This window comes from Chionomys nivalis, chromosome 21, assembly GCF_950005125.1.
Source record: "Chionomys nivalis chromosome 21, mChiNiv1.1, whole genome shotgun sequence".
In the NCBI taxonomy this organism is placed as follows: Eukaryota; Metazoa; Chordata; class Mammalia; order Rodentia; family Cricetidae; genus Chionomys; species Chionomys nivalis.
In genome coordinates this window covers 31,968,193-31,983,963 of record NC_080106.1, presented here as the reverse complement: position 1 = coordinate 31,983,963, position 15,771 = coordinate 31,968,193, and the positions used below count along the sequence as shown (strand labels likewise).

Below are 15,771 nucleotides of genomic sequence, written 5' to 3'. Positions count from 1 at the left end.
CAGGGCCAGCGGCTTGACCCCACATCTCTTTTCCAGCGATGCCTTTGACTTCAACTACGGCGTGTGTGTCCTGAGGATGCGTGAGGGGCTCAACGTCTCCGAGGTGATGCAGATGCACAGTGAGTACTCACTACATCCCATCAGCCCCTGTCAAAACCTGACGACCCTTCTAAGCCGTGCGAGGAAGAAAGGGAAGAATTAGTGAGACCACTGACTTGTAGATAGCCAGTCCTTAATGGTGCTTTGGAGCCTGAGGTTTCCAAAGGGAACTGAGGCCCAGAATGGGGAAGTGACCAGGTCAAGGTCATGCTTCCAGTTAGGCGCAGACGGGGAAACTAGAACTTCCTGCGTGCAGTGAGGCTCAGATAACCACGTGGGTAAATAGGATCGGAGAGAGAAAAAGGCAAAGAGGAAGCGCCTGCCCACATAGAAACACCACAAGGAAAATACTTAAAGGCCATGGGCACTGGACCATCTCAAGATCTCAAGTCTGTCCTTGGGGCTCTGAATAGGAATGTATCTGGAAGTTGTCCCTGATGTGGAGAGTCTGAATCAGTGATGGTTAGATGTGGGGAAGACCAAGAGAGGTGAGGCCTGGCAGACACACCAGCAGGACTCTGTTCTTTGCAGGCAGGGCATTGTCACCAGGGGCCAAGGACATGCCTGCCCATAGCCTCTAAACAATAAATATTTATGCAGCCACTGTGACAAAGTCAGCAACCAAGATGCTGTGACTACTGTAGGCAGGGGACACACAAAGCCCCTCCCCACCCAGGGTGCTGCCTCTGGGGACAAAGCAGATGCTTATCATGGTGGATGTAAAAGTATCCTGAGGAAATGGATGCTGGTTGCTCAGAGGCCTGTCTGAGGACTGGCCTGCCTGTTGCTGAGGAGAGTGGAGCTGAGGGAAGAGTGACTCACAGGGGGGGCACCCTCCACCAGCCAGTGGTCTGTCTTGTGGAGGAGCAAGAGGAAGTCAAAACAGCAGGCCTGGGGGCAGGCAGGGCGGGATTCAGGACAAAGGGAAGCAGGCAGCAGCCAGTTACCCTGGGGAGGGATGGAGGGACTTTCTTTAGTGTTTGGGGAGCTCCATGGGGTGAGGACCCCAGCATCCCCAGGCAGAAGCGCCTTCTCAGCTGTCCCCATTTTTGCGGTTAAAAGTGTTTGACCCAGCAGAGGAAGGCAGGGAGTCAGTGGCAGCGGCACTAGGCCATCTCTCTGTGTCTGGCACGGGTCAGCTCCCCCCACTCAGAAGATCGGGGTACTCTTGGACTTTGGGGTTGCTCGTGTCAGGTCATCTGGGAACTGGGCCAAAAGTAAATGGCCGTCTCTCGTGACAGTGGTGTCCTAAAAACTGAGGTCGGGTTGCTGTGGGTTTTGGGTTCCTGTTGAAGATGACCAACCCAGTCATGGCTCCGGGGCTGTGGGCTGAAGTTTCACCTCTTGCAAAGTCCCCTCTGCCCAGTCATGTTTAAATGCCATACACAGAGAGGAGTAGCATGCTGTTCCCTTCTTTCAGGGACACCTGGGATGGGGGGAACTGGCAGTAGGTGCAGGGGGGTCCTGCCTTTGTGAGGGGGAGAAGAGGAGCACAAAAAAGGGCAGGCTCCGTCTGAACAGGGTTGCTGCAGAGAAGATTGCATGCTCCTAAATAACAGTCACCCTGCGTCCTCAGGGTCCAGGAGAGTGGAGCTGGGAGCCTGGAAGGGGCTCACTCTAAGAAGCATGGGAAAGGACATTAGTGATGTCTGGCCAGTCCTGCAGGATGTCTCGGCCACTGCACACCCACCTTGGTGACAATGGCCAGCCCACCTCATTGGGAAAGCTGGCTGTTTTCAGGCAGGTCCTGGCAGTGAGCCTGTGGACTCTTCTCAGACCCGCCCCTTCTTCAGCAGCCCCAGAGGCATTGGTACAGGAGGAGCAGACAAGCACCATCTTCCAGTCGGAGCAAGGCAAGAAGACCATCGACATCTACTGGCTGTTTGATGATGGAGGTCAGGTCCTCTCAGACTTATCCCTGTCCTCTGGGACTCTCTGTCCTCCAGGTCTCTGGGTCTTCTGACCTGCCCTTCTAGGCTGTGTTTGCTGAGGTCTCTGGTGGGACCCAGAAGCCAGAAAAGTGGACATAGGTCATAGCTGTCCTGATCTTTTTTTTTTTTTTTTTTCCCGATGTTTTGAGACAGGGTTTCTCTGTAGCTTTGGTGCCTGTCCTGGAAATAGCTCTTGTAGACCAGGCTGGCCTCGAACTCACAGAGATCTGCCTGCCTCTGCCTCCCAAGTGCTGGGATTAAAGGAGTGCGCCACCACCTCCCGGCCCTGTCCTGATCTTAAAACACAAATTCCACACTTTAATGATTCTACCTTTGATAGAGTCAGGAAGAGACCACAGCCATGCCCTAACTGAATATATCAGCCATCTGTGTTTGTGGGTTCCACATCAGTCCCGTCCTGTTGTAGATCAAAATACTGAAGAAAAAACAGTCTGTGTCAATCATATACAAACTAATTTTCCTGGCACCATTTCCTCCACAATAAAACCCAGGAGCAATTTCCATGGTACATGCCCTGTGGTAGGTGTGACAGGAAATGACCTAAGGGAAATGCAAGGCCATGTGTAGGCTCCACACAGATCCCACACCTTACTGGAGAAGTAGTGTGGCCCCTGCAGGTATGGGCATCTGAAGGAATGTCCTGGAGCCAAATCCCCTGTGGATATCCAGGAGTAACTGTGTAGCTCCCTGATACCTACGCAAGCTGGGCTGTGTGAATCCGTGCCTGGCAGCAAGTGCTCTTGTGGGCTAGCCCAATGCAGTCTTTCTCTCTGAAAAAGGAAACAGAGGCACAGAGGAGCATACGCTGATGCACGGTGGAGGGCCTTGACTGGGTGTGGAGGAATGACAGGGGCGGATGGCTCGTACACTTTGGTCAGCTGTTCAGTTTTCAGGAAATAAGTGAGGACCATCTTGATGGTCACGTGCAACCTCCCCACCCCTACCTCACATGCCAAGTGCTCAGTGCCAGTTTGCTTGTTTAAAACCACCTCATTGGCTGGGGGCATGGTGTCACATACCTACAATCCAAGCACTGGGGAGGTAGAGGCAGGAGGATCAAGAGTTCAAAGTTGGCCTCAGCTACATAATAATACCTTGTCTCAAAAAGGCCAAATGACTGGGAGACAGAGGCAGGCAGATTTGAGTTCAAGGCCAGCCTGGTCTACAGAATGAGTTCCAGGACAGCCAAGGCTACATAGCGGGGAAAAAAAGCAAAGAAAAAGCCCAAACTCCTGCATTAGCCAATTAGCCAAATAAACCACAGCCCACTGAGCACCAAAGCCAGTTTAGTCTGTGAGTTTCTTCACAACTAAGGTCCAGAGGGAGGGTTTTGCCGTGGTAGTGTGGAGTGGAAACACACAGAGGGCTGTGTCCTGAGTCAGTCCCTCTTGCCTCCTGGGATTGTCCCTGCCAGGCCTCACCCTCCTTATCCCCTATCTCCTGCACCGCAAGAGGAGATGGGGCAAATGCAAGATCCGGGTGTTTGTTGGTGGCCAGATCAACAGGATGGACGAAGAGAGAAAGGCGTAAGTGGGGACCATGGGGCTGAACAGATCTGCCATCTTGACTCCCTGAAGCTGCCTGACTCCCTGTCCCTGTACCCACCTGTGTCCCTGGGTGGCCCTGAGATTGTCCCAAAGCCCAGGTCAGCTCTCTCCAGCCCATAGCAATGGTGCCCGGGGCTCAGGCAGGAGCTCTCTCCATTTCCAAAGTGCTGGCTTCCTGTCTCCCCCTAAGATGACCCAGGTGCCCTGGTGTTCGCTATGATAGGAACAGGTGGTAAGTGCTGGAATCACGAGGCTCTCCGAGGACAGAGTCATGTGAGAGGCAGGATGGAGGTAAGTGAAGCGAGACTACGACCTTTCTTTTTAATTTTATTTTTTATTTATGTATTTCGAACCTTTCTGACACAGTCCCCCAAACAGGGATGCAGGTTCCCAGAGAGACACGAGGTAACCTAAGAGGCCAGGAGCAGTTGCAAATGATCAGAAAAACAAAACAACACTAACAACAAAAACCCCACCAAAGCTCTTGGTGAGAAGTGATTTTAATTCCCTCTCAGGTCTCTGGCTGATTTGGCCAGAGATCTTGGTGTAAAGCTGGCTTATTCTTGAACTCATTTGTCCTGTCTAAGCAAACAGAGCAGGCCTAGCTCACTGGCTTGGCAGACCATGCCAAGAATGGCAGAATTTGGTGACTCTGATGCGTTTATATGGGTTTTCATTGTTACCTCTTCCTGGCAACAAGTGCTGTCTTCTGTCTAATTAGAAGATAGAGTTTGCTTCTGAAGCGTGTCTTATTTAGCCCTTTTTAGATGGCTGTCACACAGCTCCTGTGGCCCTCTGTCTCTTGAGGAAAAGAGGTTTCCTTTTGCTCATGGTCCCAGAGGTTCTGTTTAAGGCCTGCATCTTGTGATGGCCTTCTTACTGGCAGAGACCTGAGGTTATGGTGACATAGGACATTACCAAGATACAGGCAGTGTGTGTGTGTGTTTCCCTCTTTCTCATGAAGCCACCAAAGCACAGTTCAATCATAAGATGCAACCAATGACCGGGTCCAGTCCTAAACATGTCCCAAAGGTTCTGCCCATAAACACCAGAACTTGATTCTGTTTCCATGGTCACACACACACACACACACCCCCCCCCAAGGATTAAATTTTAACCTGAGTTCATGGGGTAAACGGTATGCAAATCACAGCATTCAGGCAGAAGGTGACTTGCCTGAAATAGACACAGAAGTACACAGAGAGGCGTGGTCCCAGAGGCGTGGTCGTGGGGGCGTGGTCGCGGAGGTGGAGGTGTCCAGTTGGCAGGAGTTGTAGGGGAGGAGTTGGGCAACGGTGACTTTCCAACAAGGGAAATTAAGATTAAAGGTCAAAAATGGGACCAGCTCAGACAAATCGGGGCAATTTGCCCCAATAAAAGAGCCTGGTGCAGGCTCTAGGCCAGGACAGTGCTGCCCTGAGGACAGGACGGGAGGCGGCCCCTGACCTGCATCGCTTCTTCTACTACTCCAGGGCTCCATCTTTCTCCTTTCTTCCAGTCACCCTCTGAGTTTGGGAGACCCAGCAGTATTGTCCCTGCCACACCCTCCTCCTCCCCCTACACGCAGTGAGAACTTTACCAACAAAAGATCTTTCTTTGGCAAGACCAAGGGCAGTGGTGAGGACAGCAGCACCTGGCTTTCAGAATGCTTCAAGAATAAACAGACTAGAAGCCTTTGCTTCCTGTCCCAGCTCTAGGTGGCAGCTGGGTAATGTGAGGTTGGCTCAGCTCAGGGTGGTTCCCTCAGGTAACAGCCTGTGGCTCTTACAGCAGTTATAAAAAAAAAAAATCCCTTCTGTCCCAACTGCCACTTAGTGGGCCTAGGTATCTGCTGTCTCTATGCCCAGGCCTGGGCCCCTGACGTGTTCCAGGATGAGGCTACCACAGCTCTGCTTTTCAAACCCTACTTCTGGGAATGTGGCATGGCTGGTTATGTCTGCCGAGTGTGCGTGAAGCCCTGAGTGTAATACTCAATACTGCATACATAGAGTGTGATCGTCAGTGCTGGGGAGGCAGAGGCAGGGAGTCAGAAGTTCAAGGTCTCCCTTAGCTATATAGTGAGTTGGAGGCCAGGTTGACCGACAGGAGACTTGGTTTCAAAAAAGCAAACCAAATTGAGTACGCCTTTAATTCCAGCACTTGGGAGGCAGAGACAGGTGGATCTCTGGGTTTGAAGCTAACCTGGTCTACATAGCCGGTTCTAGGACAGCCAGGGCTAGCAAAACAACCCTGTCTCAAAAAACAAACCAAACAAACAAAAACAAAAACAATTCAAACCAACCAAACAAACAAATGAAAAAGGGGGCTAGAGAGATGGTTCAGCCATTTATAGTACTTCCTGACTTTGTACAGTACCAAAGTCGGAGTCCAGTACCCACATGGGCAACTCACACTGCCCTATAAGTTTAGCTCCAGGGGATGTGACATCTTCTGGTCTTCTTGGACATTCTTACACACTTGGCATACACATACAGAAACACACACACACATACATATAAATAAAAAATTAATCTTAGAAAACAATTTTGTCTCACTCCTAAGTTCAAGAGCCATCAGGGGTCTTGGCACAGGGGCCCAAGCCTGTACCATTCAGCTCCTACTTCCTAGGATGCTCTGTGCATTCCCCGTCATTTCATCTTCCACCTTTGCTCACTGACTTCCTCCTCCGGTGAGTCCAGCAGGCCTCAGCTCAGCGGGCACATCCCATCCTGGGGGCATCACCCATGCTTTGTTTAGGGGCTTTGACCCAGCACTGGGCTGGGGACCCGTAGGTATGTTCTGTAAGATCCTCAGGTGATTCCAATGTGGACGTTGCCCTGTTCCAGCTCCTTGGGCCTATAGCAACCTTCCCAACCATGTAGCAGACAACCAGATGTGAAGTCTTTCCCGACTGCATAGACCACAGTGGGCTTCTCCTTTAGATGGTGATTTGGTGCCATCTAGCATGCAGCTTTCTGTTTTTCTTCCTAACTCTTGTGTGTTGCTGTCTTTGTCTTCCACCTCTCATCTGCTTCTCTCTCTATCTTCCCCTCGTTTGACCTTCACTTCTCCAAGTGTGAGCCCAGACCTAGCAGCATCCCAGACTCTTCCTGACCAGCAGACCCTCAGAGAATTCTGGTCAAATGTTTTTCCACAGTGCTTGCCACTCTCTGGCTTTCTCCATGCATGGTTCTCGCTCCCTGGCCGCCTTGCCTCCTGTGCTAGCCACATCTGTTCTGTTCGGCGCTACCCGTCGTCAGGTGCGTGAGAAACATCAGAATGGATGGATACCGGTTTTTAAGTTCTGCGTCTCTCTTCCAGAATCATTTCTCTTTTGAGCAAGTTCAGACTGGGATTTCATGAAGTTCACATCCTTCCAGACATCAATCAGAAGCCTCGGGCTGAGCAGTGAGTTCCGTATGACAGAAAGGCCAGCACGGGCCCTGTAGATCCCTCCGCTTGCTCCTCCCTTCTTCCAGCCCCCTGGCTCCTGTGCCGCTTTTCACACTGTGACTCAGGAAGGACCTTTGCACATTCAACTGTTTCTCCACCCAGCACCTTCTGCCTTGTATACACAGCTGGCTTCAGAAGGACCCATTTCCTTCAGCTAGCAGAGAGGCCTGCTATTCCCTATCGGAGGACTCGGGGCTTATCTTCCTCAGATACCTGCTTATTTGTGTTTATTTGCTCATTATCGCTCAGCTGATCAGAAATTCAATGAGGATGGGGTCCAGTCTTTCTTGTTGACAGTGGGGTAGCTAGCAGTACTTGGGGAGGGACCAGGTCAGTGGAGGACATACGAAAATTTGACAAATGTCAGACCTAACTGTCAAGAGTTGAGGCCACATGTAAGTCATTTAATAAAAATGACAGAGTTGCGTAGGTTTGGTCTGAGGAGTATGTCCTGTGGGTGGTATCCCTACCTTACGCTTCCTCCAAGTTCCTGTCCCCTGGAAACAAGGCCATGCCACACAGCCTTACCTGCACTTTCTTTCCCAGCACCAAGAGGTTCGAGGACATGATTGCACCCTTCCGCCTGAATGATGGTTTCAAGGATGAGGCCACTGTCGCCGAGATGAGGAGGGACTGTCCCTGGAAGATCTCAGATGAGGAGATTAACAAGAACAGAATTAAGGTGCAAGACAAGGAAGGGACTCACCAGGGCCTGGGGTCCCAGCTGTGTGTCCCTGTCCTGAGCTTTGGATTTCCCACGAGGCCCTGCCCTGCTTTCCCTTCCCAATGTCTGAAATGTCCTTGGGTCACATGACAGGAATGAGCCATGACATTGTGGAGCCCCATGTTGTTTTTGGTGGGGTAAACTGGCCCTCCTGCTATGTAAACGGTGCTGGCCACTGGCGGATTGGGGTCCTTCTTCCAGAACTGTGTGTACAGCGGAGAGGAGGCTGTTTTGACATTGGCTACAGTGACATTTTTAGGTCGAATGAATAAATGGGAGGACCAGGCACCCAGGGGCAGACCTTACTTAGTCTCTCAGTAGTTCAAGTCAGGGGCCCTGAACTGGGGCCATTTGCCACTCTTCCCCAGGTAGGGACATTTGTCAACCATCTAGAGATAGTTTTCAAAGTCACATCTCAAGGGATGTGTGTGGCAGATATTACATATTACATAGACACCAGGGGAACTGATAAATGCCCTACAACACACAGGGCAGCCCTCACAACAAAAAACTGGGCATCCGTGATGTCCACAGTGAGATGATGAGAGTCCCAGACTTGGCTAGCTTACTTGCCTTGGGTCCTTTCCCCACACTGAGTATCCATCTACTTTTAGGTCCCAGGAGTTGACTTCATTTCTGAGGGACTTGAGACGGCCATAGGTTAAGGTGTGTCCCCCAGCCAGCACCCCACACCTGGGGACTTTGGAGATGTTCCCAGCCTGGAATCAGCTGGCTCTTTACAAAGTACTGAACAAGCAAAGTGTCTAAAGAAAGCCTTCTCAAAGTCTGCCACTTGGGAGCCTGCCCCTGCTCCAAAAAAGCCATCCAGTTAGTCTTCTGTGTGCCCAGCACTGAGCCAAGAGTTAGCTCATCTGATCTTGTCTATATCCCCTGAGGAGGATAAGATCACACCTATTTCGTAGAGGGGCACTCTGAAGCTCAGGGAGGCTCTCCTGGACTGAGGAGTCAGGAATTGTCTAAGGGCATAATTCTGCCTCCAGGCAAGCTGGGGGTGGGGTGCTGTTGAGGAGGTAGGAAGTGACCTTGGTTTCCTTGGCTCCAGTCCCTTCGGCAGGTGAGGCTGAATGAGATTCTGCTGGACTACTCTCGGGATGCTGCGCTGATCCTCCTGTAAGTCACATCTGGCTTGCCTGTTGGGATGTGGGCTGCAGCTCCAAGGGACTCAGGATGCTGGAGATTCAACTTGGTGGGTGCTCAGAAAACATGGCCAGTCCGATGTCTGCCTCTTGGCGCTGGTCTGAGTGTCAGCTGGCAGGTCACAGGTCTCACGTGTCCCAGGCATTGTGGATCTTCCTTGCTGTCCCTTGTTTACTCTTTTTTGTGCCAGACAGGCTTGGCAAATGGAGGCAGCTCCTCCCAGAAGCCAGTGTGTCTCTTAGTTTGGAAATTGCCCTCGTTGGCTATTTGACATTCCTCAATGATTTGAGTGTCCTTTCTGGACAGCAGGAACAGAGGCCGCTCCAGCAGCACTGTTCCCCCAGACCCAAACCCAGTCCACGTTGCCCTCCAATGTTAGCCAGGGCAGATCCAGTGAACGGGGACAGTGGCAAGGAGGGGCCTCCATGTGACTCTGATCTCTCCAAGAACATGGCCAGCCAAGACATCTGTACCTGTAGCTTAGGGTAACGTGGATTCTATTAAGGCTTTTCCTATGCTTGCTGGGGGCCAAGTCCTCTCTCTGCTCGGATGGGACCTGTCATTTGCAGGGGCTTCTACCACACAAGAGCATAAAGTCCCTAGCCAAACATATGGAACTTGCTTTGAAATGCAGATGGAACACAGACCAGGGATCGTTCTACCTCTGCCTCTCTGGCAGTCAGCAACAATGAACATGTCAAGAGGTGGCCTTCTTTTCAAGGAATGTTCTGATATGAGCCACGTGGGATCTTATCCTTACTATCCGCAGGAGTGTCAAGGAGGAAGGCCAGTGTCAGTCTTCCTTGATAATGAGACGGCTACTGTTATGGACAGGTGATGGGCGCATGCGCTCTCAGCAGCATCCTTCTCGGTGCACCTGAGTCTAAACATCCTGGCAGACCTGCCAAGTGTTATCTGCTCTAGAGAGCGAGCCTGTATCTGCTGACGTGAACAGTACAGTCGCGCCTCTATTGCTGTGATAAACACCACGACCAAAAGCAAGTTGAGGGGGAACACGTGTATTTCAACCTACAGTTTATAGGCTGTCATCCAGGGATGTCAAGACAGGAACTCAAAGCAGGAACCTAGAGGCAGGAGCTGAAGCAGAGGCCATGGAGGAGTGCTGCTTACTGGCTTGCTCTTCACTGCTTGCTCACTCTCCTTTCTTACAGCACCCAGGGATGGTACTGCTCACAAGGCCTAGGTTCTCCCATATGAATTATTAATCAAGAAAACACTTCACAGGCCATGAACATATGAAACATGTCACTGCTGAGGACATTTTCTCAGTTGCACTGATCTCAAAAAACTGACTCTACTTTGTGTCAAGTTGACCAAAAACTAACCAGGACAAGCAGTAAGGCTGTAGCAAGGATTGTTTACCTACTACAGAGAGGCCTCAAACTCAGCACCATATTGGGTTTAGAATGCCCGAGACTTAAGAATGGTGCATTCCCAACCTGGTTGCCCGCTAGATTTCATAGGTCATATCTATATCTGACATTGGATTCACAGGAAGAGACTGTACCAAGGGGTCCCTTAGGGTGACAAGAGAAAATGGGGTCTCTACTTCAGTGAGAAGTGCTTCCTTTTCAGGAGACACCAGCAATGTTCCCCTTGGCCATGTAAGTGCCCCTTTGAGAAGCTCAATATAGCAAATGGGTAAAGACCTAAAATGCCAAGGCCTTCTGGCAGATAAACAAGAAGGTGGCAGGTGAACGCTGAGGACAAACACTGTGGGGTCATGATAAGCGTGACATCAGAACCCCGTTTCTGGAGGGTCTGGCCCTTCAGTCTTGTCTGCAGGCCCGTAGGGGTCAGATGGCACCAGCCGGTTACTCAGTGTGGAAAGCAATGGTGTTTTATTTCTACCACAGGGTTTGGCCAGCAGCTAATGGTTAGAGCAATGGGAAATCTACTGGAGTATGTCCCAGGCCAGGCTGTGGGGACAAGGGGTGTGTCTCTTGGACAGTATTCCAGCTGTAGTTCCAGACACTCACTGACCCAAGGTTTAGGAATCATGTCTTTCATTCACTCAGAACTGTAACCAAATTCTACAATCCGGGTCTCTTACAAGCAACAGGAGTTCATTTCTTATAGTTCCGGAGGATGGAAGGGCTAATCTCAAAGTGCTAGCAAATTTGGTATTTGGTACAGCCAGCCTTCTGGTCATAGACTCACATGTCACTGCGAGACCCCTTGTCACTGGGTCTGCACGTTGTCGGAACTCTCTAGAGCTGTTTTTTAAAGCAGGTGCTAACCTCTTGGCCTGATCACCTCCCTAAACCCCTAGCTCCTAAACCTCTTGCCCAGCATCCTCTAAGGGCAGAAGGAAGCATTTCAACAGGTTGAATTTTAGCTGATTCTGTCTACTCAGATCACAGCAAATGGTTTGCTGACTTTGTTCCTGCGAGTCACTTCATATGTGTCCGAGGACAGAAAGATATTCAGAGTCCCTAGTGATTCATGCTGTTCTGTGTAGAGTGGTGGCCAAGATCTCAGACAGTTAGCACCAAGGCACAGAGATCAGACCTCAAGAAGTTGCCAGTCCTTCCCTGGGCCACCCCAGAGGACACTAGGGTGTCACAAGCTTTTCCTCAAGGACTGGCTCCCTGTATTCAGCTCTCAGCTAGCCAATGAGTGGGGTAACACAGGAAGTTACCAAGTTAAACTCTATCTTAAAGTGCCCTTCTGTGTGGCTTACAACATTGAAAAGGGGTCAAGACTGAGATACCAAGGCCTTAAGCTAAGTGCATGCCCTCTGAGCATAGGGCCCTGTGTGACTACACTTCGGTGGTCTGGTGACACCCACTGTGTCTGAGCACCTCCCAGGGCCTGCAGGAGATCATGTTTTCCTGCTGAGAAAGTGCTGAGGAAAGGGGCTTGCTTCATCACCAGAACCTCTCAGAGAAGGTTTCCCAGGCAGTGTTGGGCCTAGGGTGTGGCTTGAGTCAGAGGGCAAGGCGGTGAAGGTGGCTTTATCCCGGGCTCGAAGACATCTAACCAGGTGGGGGACCAGGGGTGTGGCCTCTCCTGGGTGCAAGGGTGGGACACACTGCAGCTTCCCTAATGCAGTCTCTTTAAAGAAACAAGCTTGCAATTACGACCCACTGTTAAGTCACTGTGTAACCTCGGTAAGAAGGCCCGTGTCTCTCTAGCCTTGGTTTCCCTAATGACCTCTGAAGCAGGGTTCAGGATTCTCTTTCACCATGCTGTGACCCCACGTTTATTTGCTATTAAAACGAATCTAAGTGGGAGGTGATGGCACACGCTTCTGATCCCAGCATTCTGGAGGCAGAGGCAGGCGGATTTCTGTGAGTTTAAGGCTAGCCTGGTCTACAGAGTGAGTTCCAGGACAATCAGGACTGTTTCACAGAGAAACTCTGTCTCAAAACCCGCCTCACCTCACCCCCCCAACAAAAGACTGCAAAATGAACGTATCTCTCAGGGGCCCCATGATGAGAAATTTTCCTGAGTAGCACCTCTTCTTTCCATTCCTTTCTACCCCCAAACTTCAGGAGAAGTCAAACTCTCTCCAGCTAGGCTTGGCAGGCAGGATTAGCCTAGAGCAGCAATGGTGTGTCCAGTCACCCTGGATTTGACGCCTGCGCACACCCCACCCTAGCCAGCAACTGCAGCTGTCACCCCACAGGGCCCCACTCGTTGGGGAGCACAGAAAAGCTGTGTGTGGGTGGGTATGTGTTACAACCCTCCAAGCTGGAGACCAGCCTGGATTTCTCAAGGTATAGTTGACGTCAGGTCGACCTCATTAGACCTGGGAACCCTAGAAATTCCAATTGTACAGTCTCTCCCAGAAGGGGTCTGGGAAGGGGCTCAGGATCCCTGTCACCAGATATTCAAAGGACAACAAGCAAGCAACGTCCCTCTCTGGGACCAGGTGCACTGGCCATCTAATCTAGCGCTGGTTGGAGGCAGAGCCTGGCAGTCTGACAAAGCACCCCCACAGCTCCACCCACGTGAGCATAGCTACACGGGCACAGGCATTGGCCAGCACAGTCACCAGCCCCACAGCCTCCGGCTGGGTTAAGAGCCTGTTCCTGTGGCTCTGTTCGTGGATTTCACTTCTGACTCTAGCGCTGACCCAACATTGCCCTGCAATTTTGAACAGAAGTTGTTTTGTTCCCAGTTTTGCTCTAAAGATAAGCAGTTTCGGGAGAGCATATCCTGCTGGCGAGAGTCAGCGTGGCATGCCGGTGCTGGAGTGAGTTAAAGGTGCTGTCCCTGGGACAGGGCCACAGGCTCCACTGAGGGACGGAACTTCTTGCTTACTGTAGGAACTACGAGTGTTTCCTGGCTCTGAACTGGCAGGCACCTGTGCCCTGTGGCCTTTAAAGTTGGTGAATTAGGTTCCCAAAAATGATACTGCCTTTCCCAGATGGCAGTGTCTTCGGCCTCAGGAGTGCCTGTGACATCTAAACTTTGCCTTTCTTCTCTTCTATGCCTTTTCCATGGACTGTCTATCACAAATGCTCTCGAATGAAGACGACAGCGGCTTTGTAGGACAGATGATGTGCTTGCCCCTTCCCCGCTCCTCAGGACCTGGCTTTTTAAAATAGGGCAGAGCTTGTCCTGCCGTTGTTTCGGCCCTGAATTTTAGTTCATGGTCACAGGCTTTTAGTGTTGTAGCAAGCAGGCGCAGCTGGTAGAAAGATCTAGGGACGTGGCTGGAGGATCATCTCTACCACCTGCACCCTGTGTATGCCCACCAACAGCCTACAAGCGGAGTACCTGTCACTTTAGAGAACTCTGAGGCTCAGGCCAGTCGAGCACTTTGCCAAAGCCACGTGGCCGAGGACACGGCAAAGCCAATGCTCAAGCAGCTTTTAGAGGGTCAGATTCTGAACTCTGAACCCCAGTGCAAATCTGCCTGGCTGGCTGCTCCAGCTGGCCTGGGGTACTGCCGGGGCCCTGTCCACTGGCAGGCTATGCTAAAGCTCGGGTGAAATCGTGCCTGTGGAGGGGCTGTCAGATTGCCAAGTCCCATGAAAACACTGGTGTCCCAGCTTCATGCACTACAGCTGGTTCTGTGGGATCCTGTATTTCCCAGAAGCTGAACCGGAGGCACTGGGACTTAGTCCCAGCGCATCTTTAGAATCATTAAGATGGTAGAAAAGTCACTTTCTGGTGTAAACAGCCAAACACGACTGCACAGCTTTCTAGGACATCTTGTTATTTGCACGGTGTTGTGCAATCAGGGGTCGCGTGAGGCTGTGTTATGGTTGCCCTGACAGCCTCCATGGGACAGGGGGTGGGGCCAGGACGTGCAGCCACGGCACATGAACACATCACGCTATGGCTCTGGGAAGGTGTGTGGCTGGAAAGGCCAGCCTGGCATGGTGCTCAGGACCCGGTGGGCTGGCCTCTGTCACTCGGCAAACACCCTGCTGAACCTGGCTGTCTCAGGGAATATTCCAGGCACAGAGGGAAGAGGTCAGGTGGACCCTGCCTGCAGGTCCAGCGGGGGAGACAGACAGCAAAGAAACACCACTAGAGATGCCTTTAAGATCGTGAAGGGCTATGAAAGCAGTCAAATGGGGGATTGGCAGGAAAGGCGTGGTCAGTCAGAGGAGCTGCCCTCAAGCAGAAACCTGGATGATTCAAGGGAGCCACCCAGAGTTGGGCATGCTGGCATGTTTACCAAGTGTCTAGAGCGTCCAGTGCAAAGGTCCTGAAGCAGGAGCAAGCTTGGTGCTTATCACTGTGTCTGAGGTTGGAAGGGCTGGAGGGGACTGGATGGGTGGTTATAGGGAAAGTGCAGGCCATGGGTCTGCTTAGGAATGCTTTGTGGCTCCAGGTATTCTGAGGGCCACTGTGAAGGACAGCAGGGGGCCTTAATGTGAGTGGGAAGGAACAATGAAGGAGCAGCAAGCTGATGAACCATTCAGAAAATAAGCCATGGGCTGGAGTGCGTGGGCGGGGAAGCCCTGGGTAATTCCTCTGTTGTCACCCTTCCTCCTACAGCACCTTGCCCATCGGAAGGAAGGGGAAGTGCCCCAGTTCGCTGTACATGGCCTGGCTGGAGACCCTGTCCCAGGACCTCAGACCTCCGGTCGTCCTTATCCGAGGCAACCAGGAAAACGTGCTCACCTTCTACTGCCAGTGACTAAAGCTGAGGGTGTGGGTGGAGTCAGAACTCTCCAGCTGGAGACAAGCTAGCTCCATGTTCTGCTTCCTACGGAGTCCTCACATCTGCTGGTCCCTCTGTAGAAGATGCTGTGTTTCCAAACTGGCTGAGTCCTGACAGACACACCTTCTGGGACTTGAAGCTTTGTGGAAGTCTATAGAAGATTCTCTCTCTTTTTAAAAAGCTTTTTCTTGCTGACCAAGTAGTGAATTGCTGTCTTTGATTTGTATGCAAACTGAGTCCCGGCACTGGCTCTTGGCAGTCTCTCCAGACCACCCAGTGACTGTCCCCAAACTTGTCTCCTTCCCTGAGGACCTGTGCAGAGCTCCGGGGACTACAGGGTCCTGTGCACAAAGCCTGCACAGAAATGCACAATTCTTCAGCCCTCACTCTGATGCCTTTCACTGAGAGCGCCTAGATGTTCTCACTGGTTATTTAACCCCGGGTCATTAAGGTTCTTTGATTGTACATTCTATGGTTTTCCTGGAGACTCCCAACAACTGTCCTAAAGCATCGCAAAGCAGTATTCTGAATCTAGGGTGCGCCCTCCAGTATTCTGCCCCAATCTTTCTTCCTTCTGACAGTCTCAGGTAGTCCAGGCTGGCCTTGAACCTGCTCCCGTAACCAAGAACAGATTCAAACTTCTGATCCTCCTGCCACTACTCCAGAGTGCTGAGATTCCAGGCACATGCCTGGAGCTTTATGTGGTGCTAG

At 51.5% G+C, this 15,771-nt stretch overlaps 1 protein-coding gene across 6 annotated transcripts in view; it reads left to right on the top strand.

The window, feature by feature from the left end:
• Positions 1–15,080, top strand: part of Slc12a3 (solute carrier family 12 member 3) — a 34,803-nt gene extending 19,723 nt beyond the window's left edge. For 2 of the 6 annotated variants that reach the window (XM_057753636.1, XM_057753635.1), the window contains exons 19-26: positions 37–149; positions 1,162–1,189; positions 1,876–1,994; positions 3,466–3,577; positions 6,899–6,985; positions 7,577–7,712; positions 8,818–8,885; positions 14,895–15,080. In XM_057753636.1, the coding sequence (XP_057609619.1) occupies positions 37–149; positions 1,162–1,189; positions 1,876–1,994; positions 3,466–3,577; positions 6,899–6,985; positions 7,577–7,712; positions 8,818–8,885; positions 14,895–15,036 (805 nt within the window). In that variant the 3' untranslated portion in view covers positions 15,037–15,080. Of the gene's footprint in view, positions 1–36; positions 150–1,161; positions 1,234–1,875; positions 1,995–3,465; positions 3,578–6,898; positions 6,986–7,576; positions 7,713–8,817; positions 8,886–14,894 lie in introns of all 6 variants that reach the window. The other 4 variants (XM_057753634.1, XM_057753633.1, XM_057753638.1 and 1 more) reach the window with 2 other exon arrangements.
• Positions 15,081–15,771: the final 691 nt, after the last annotated feature.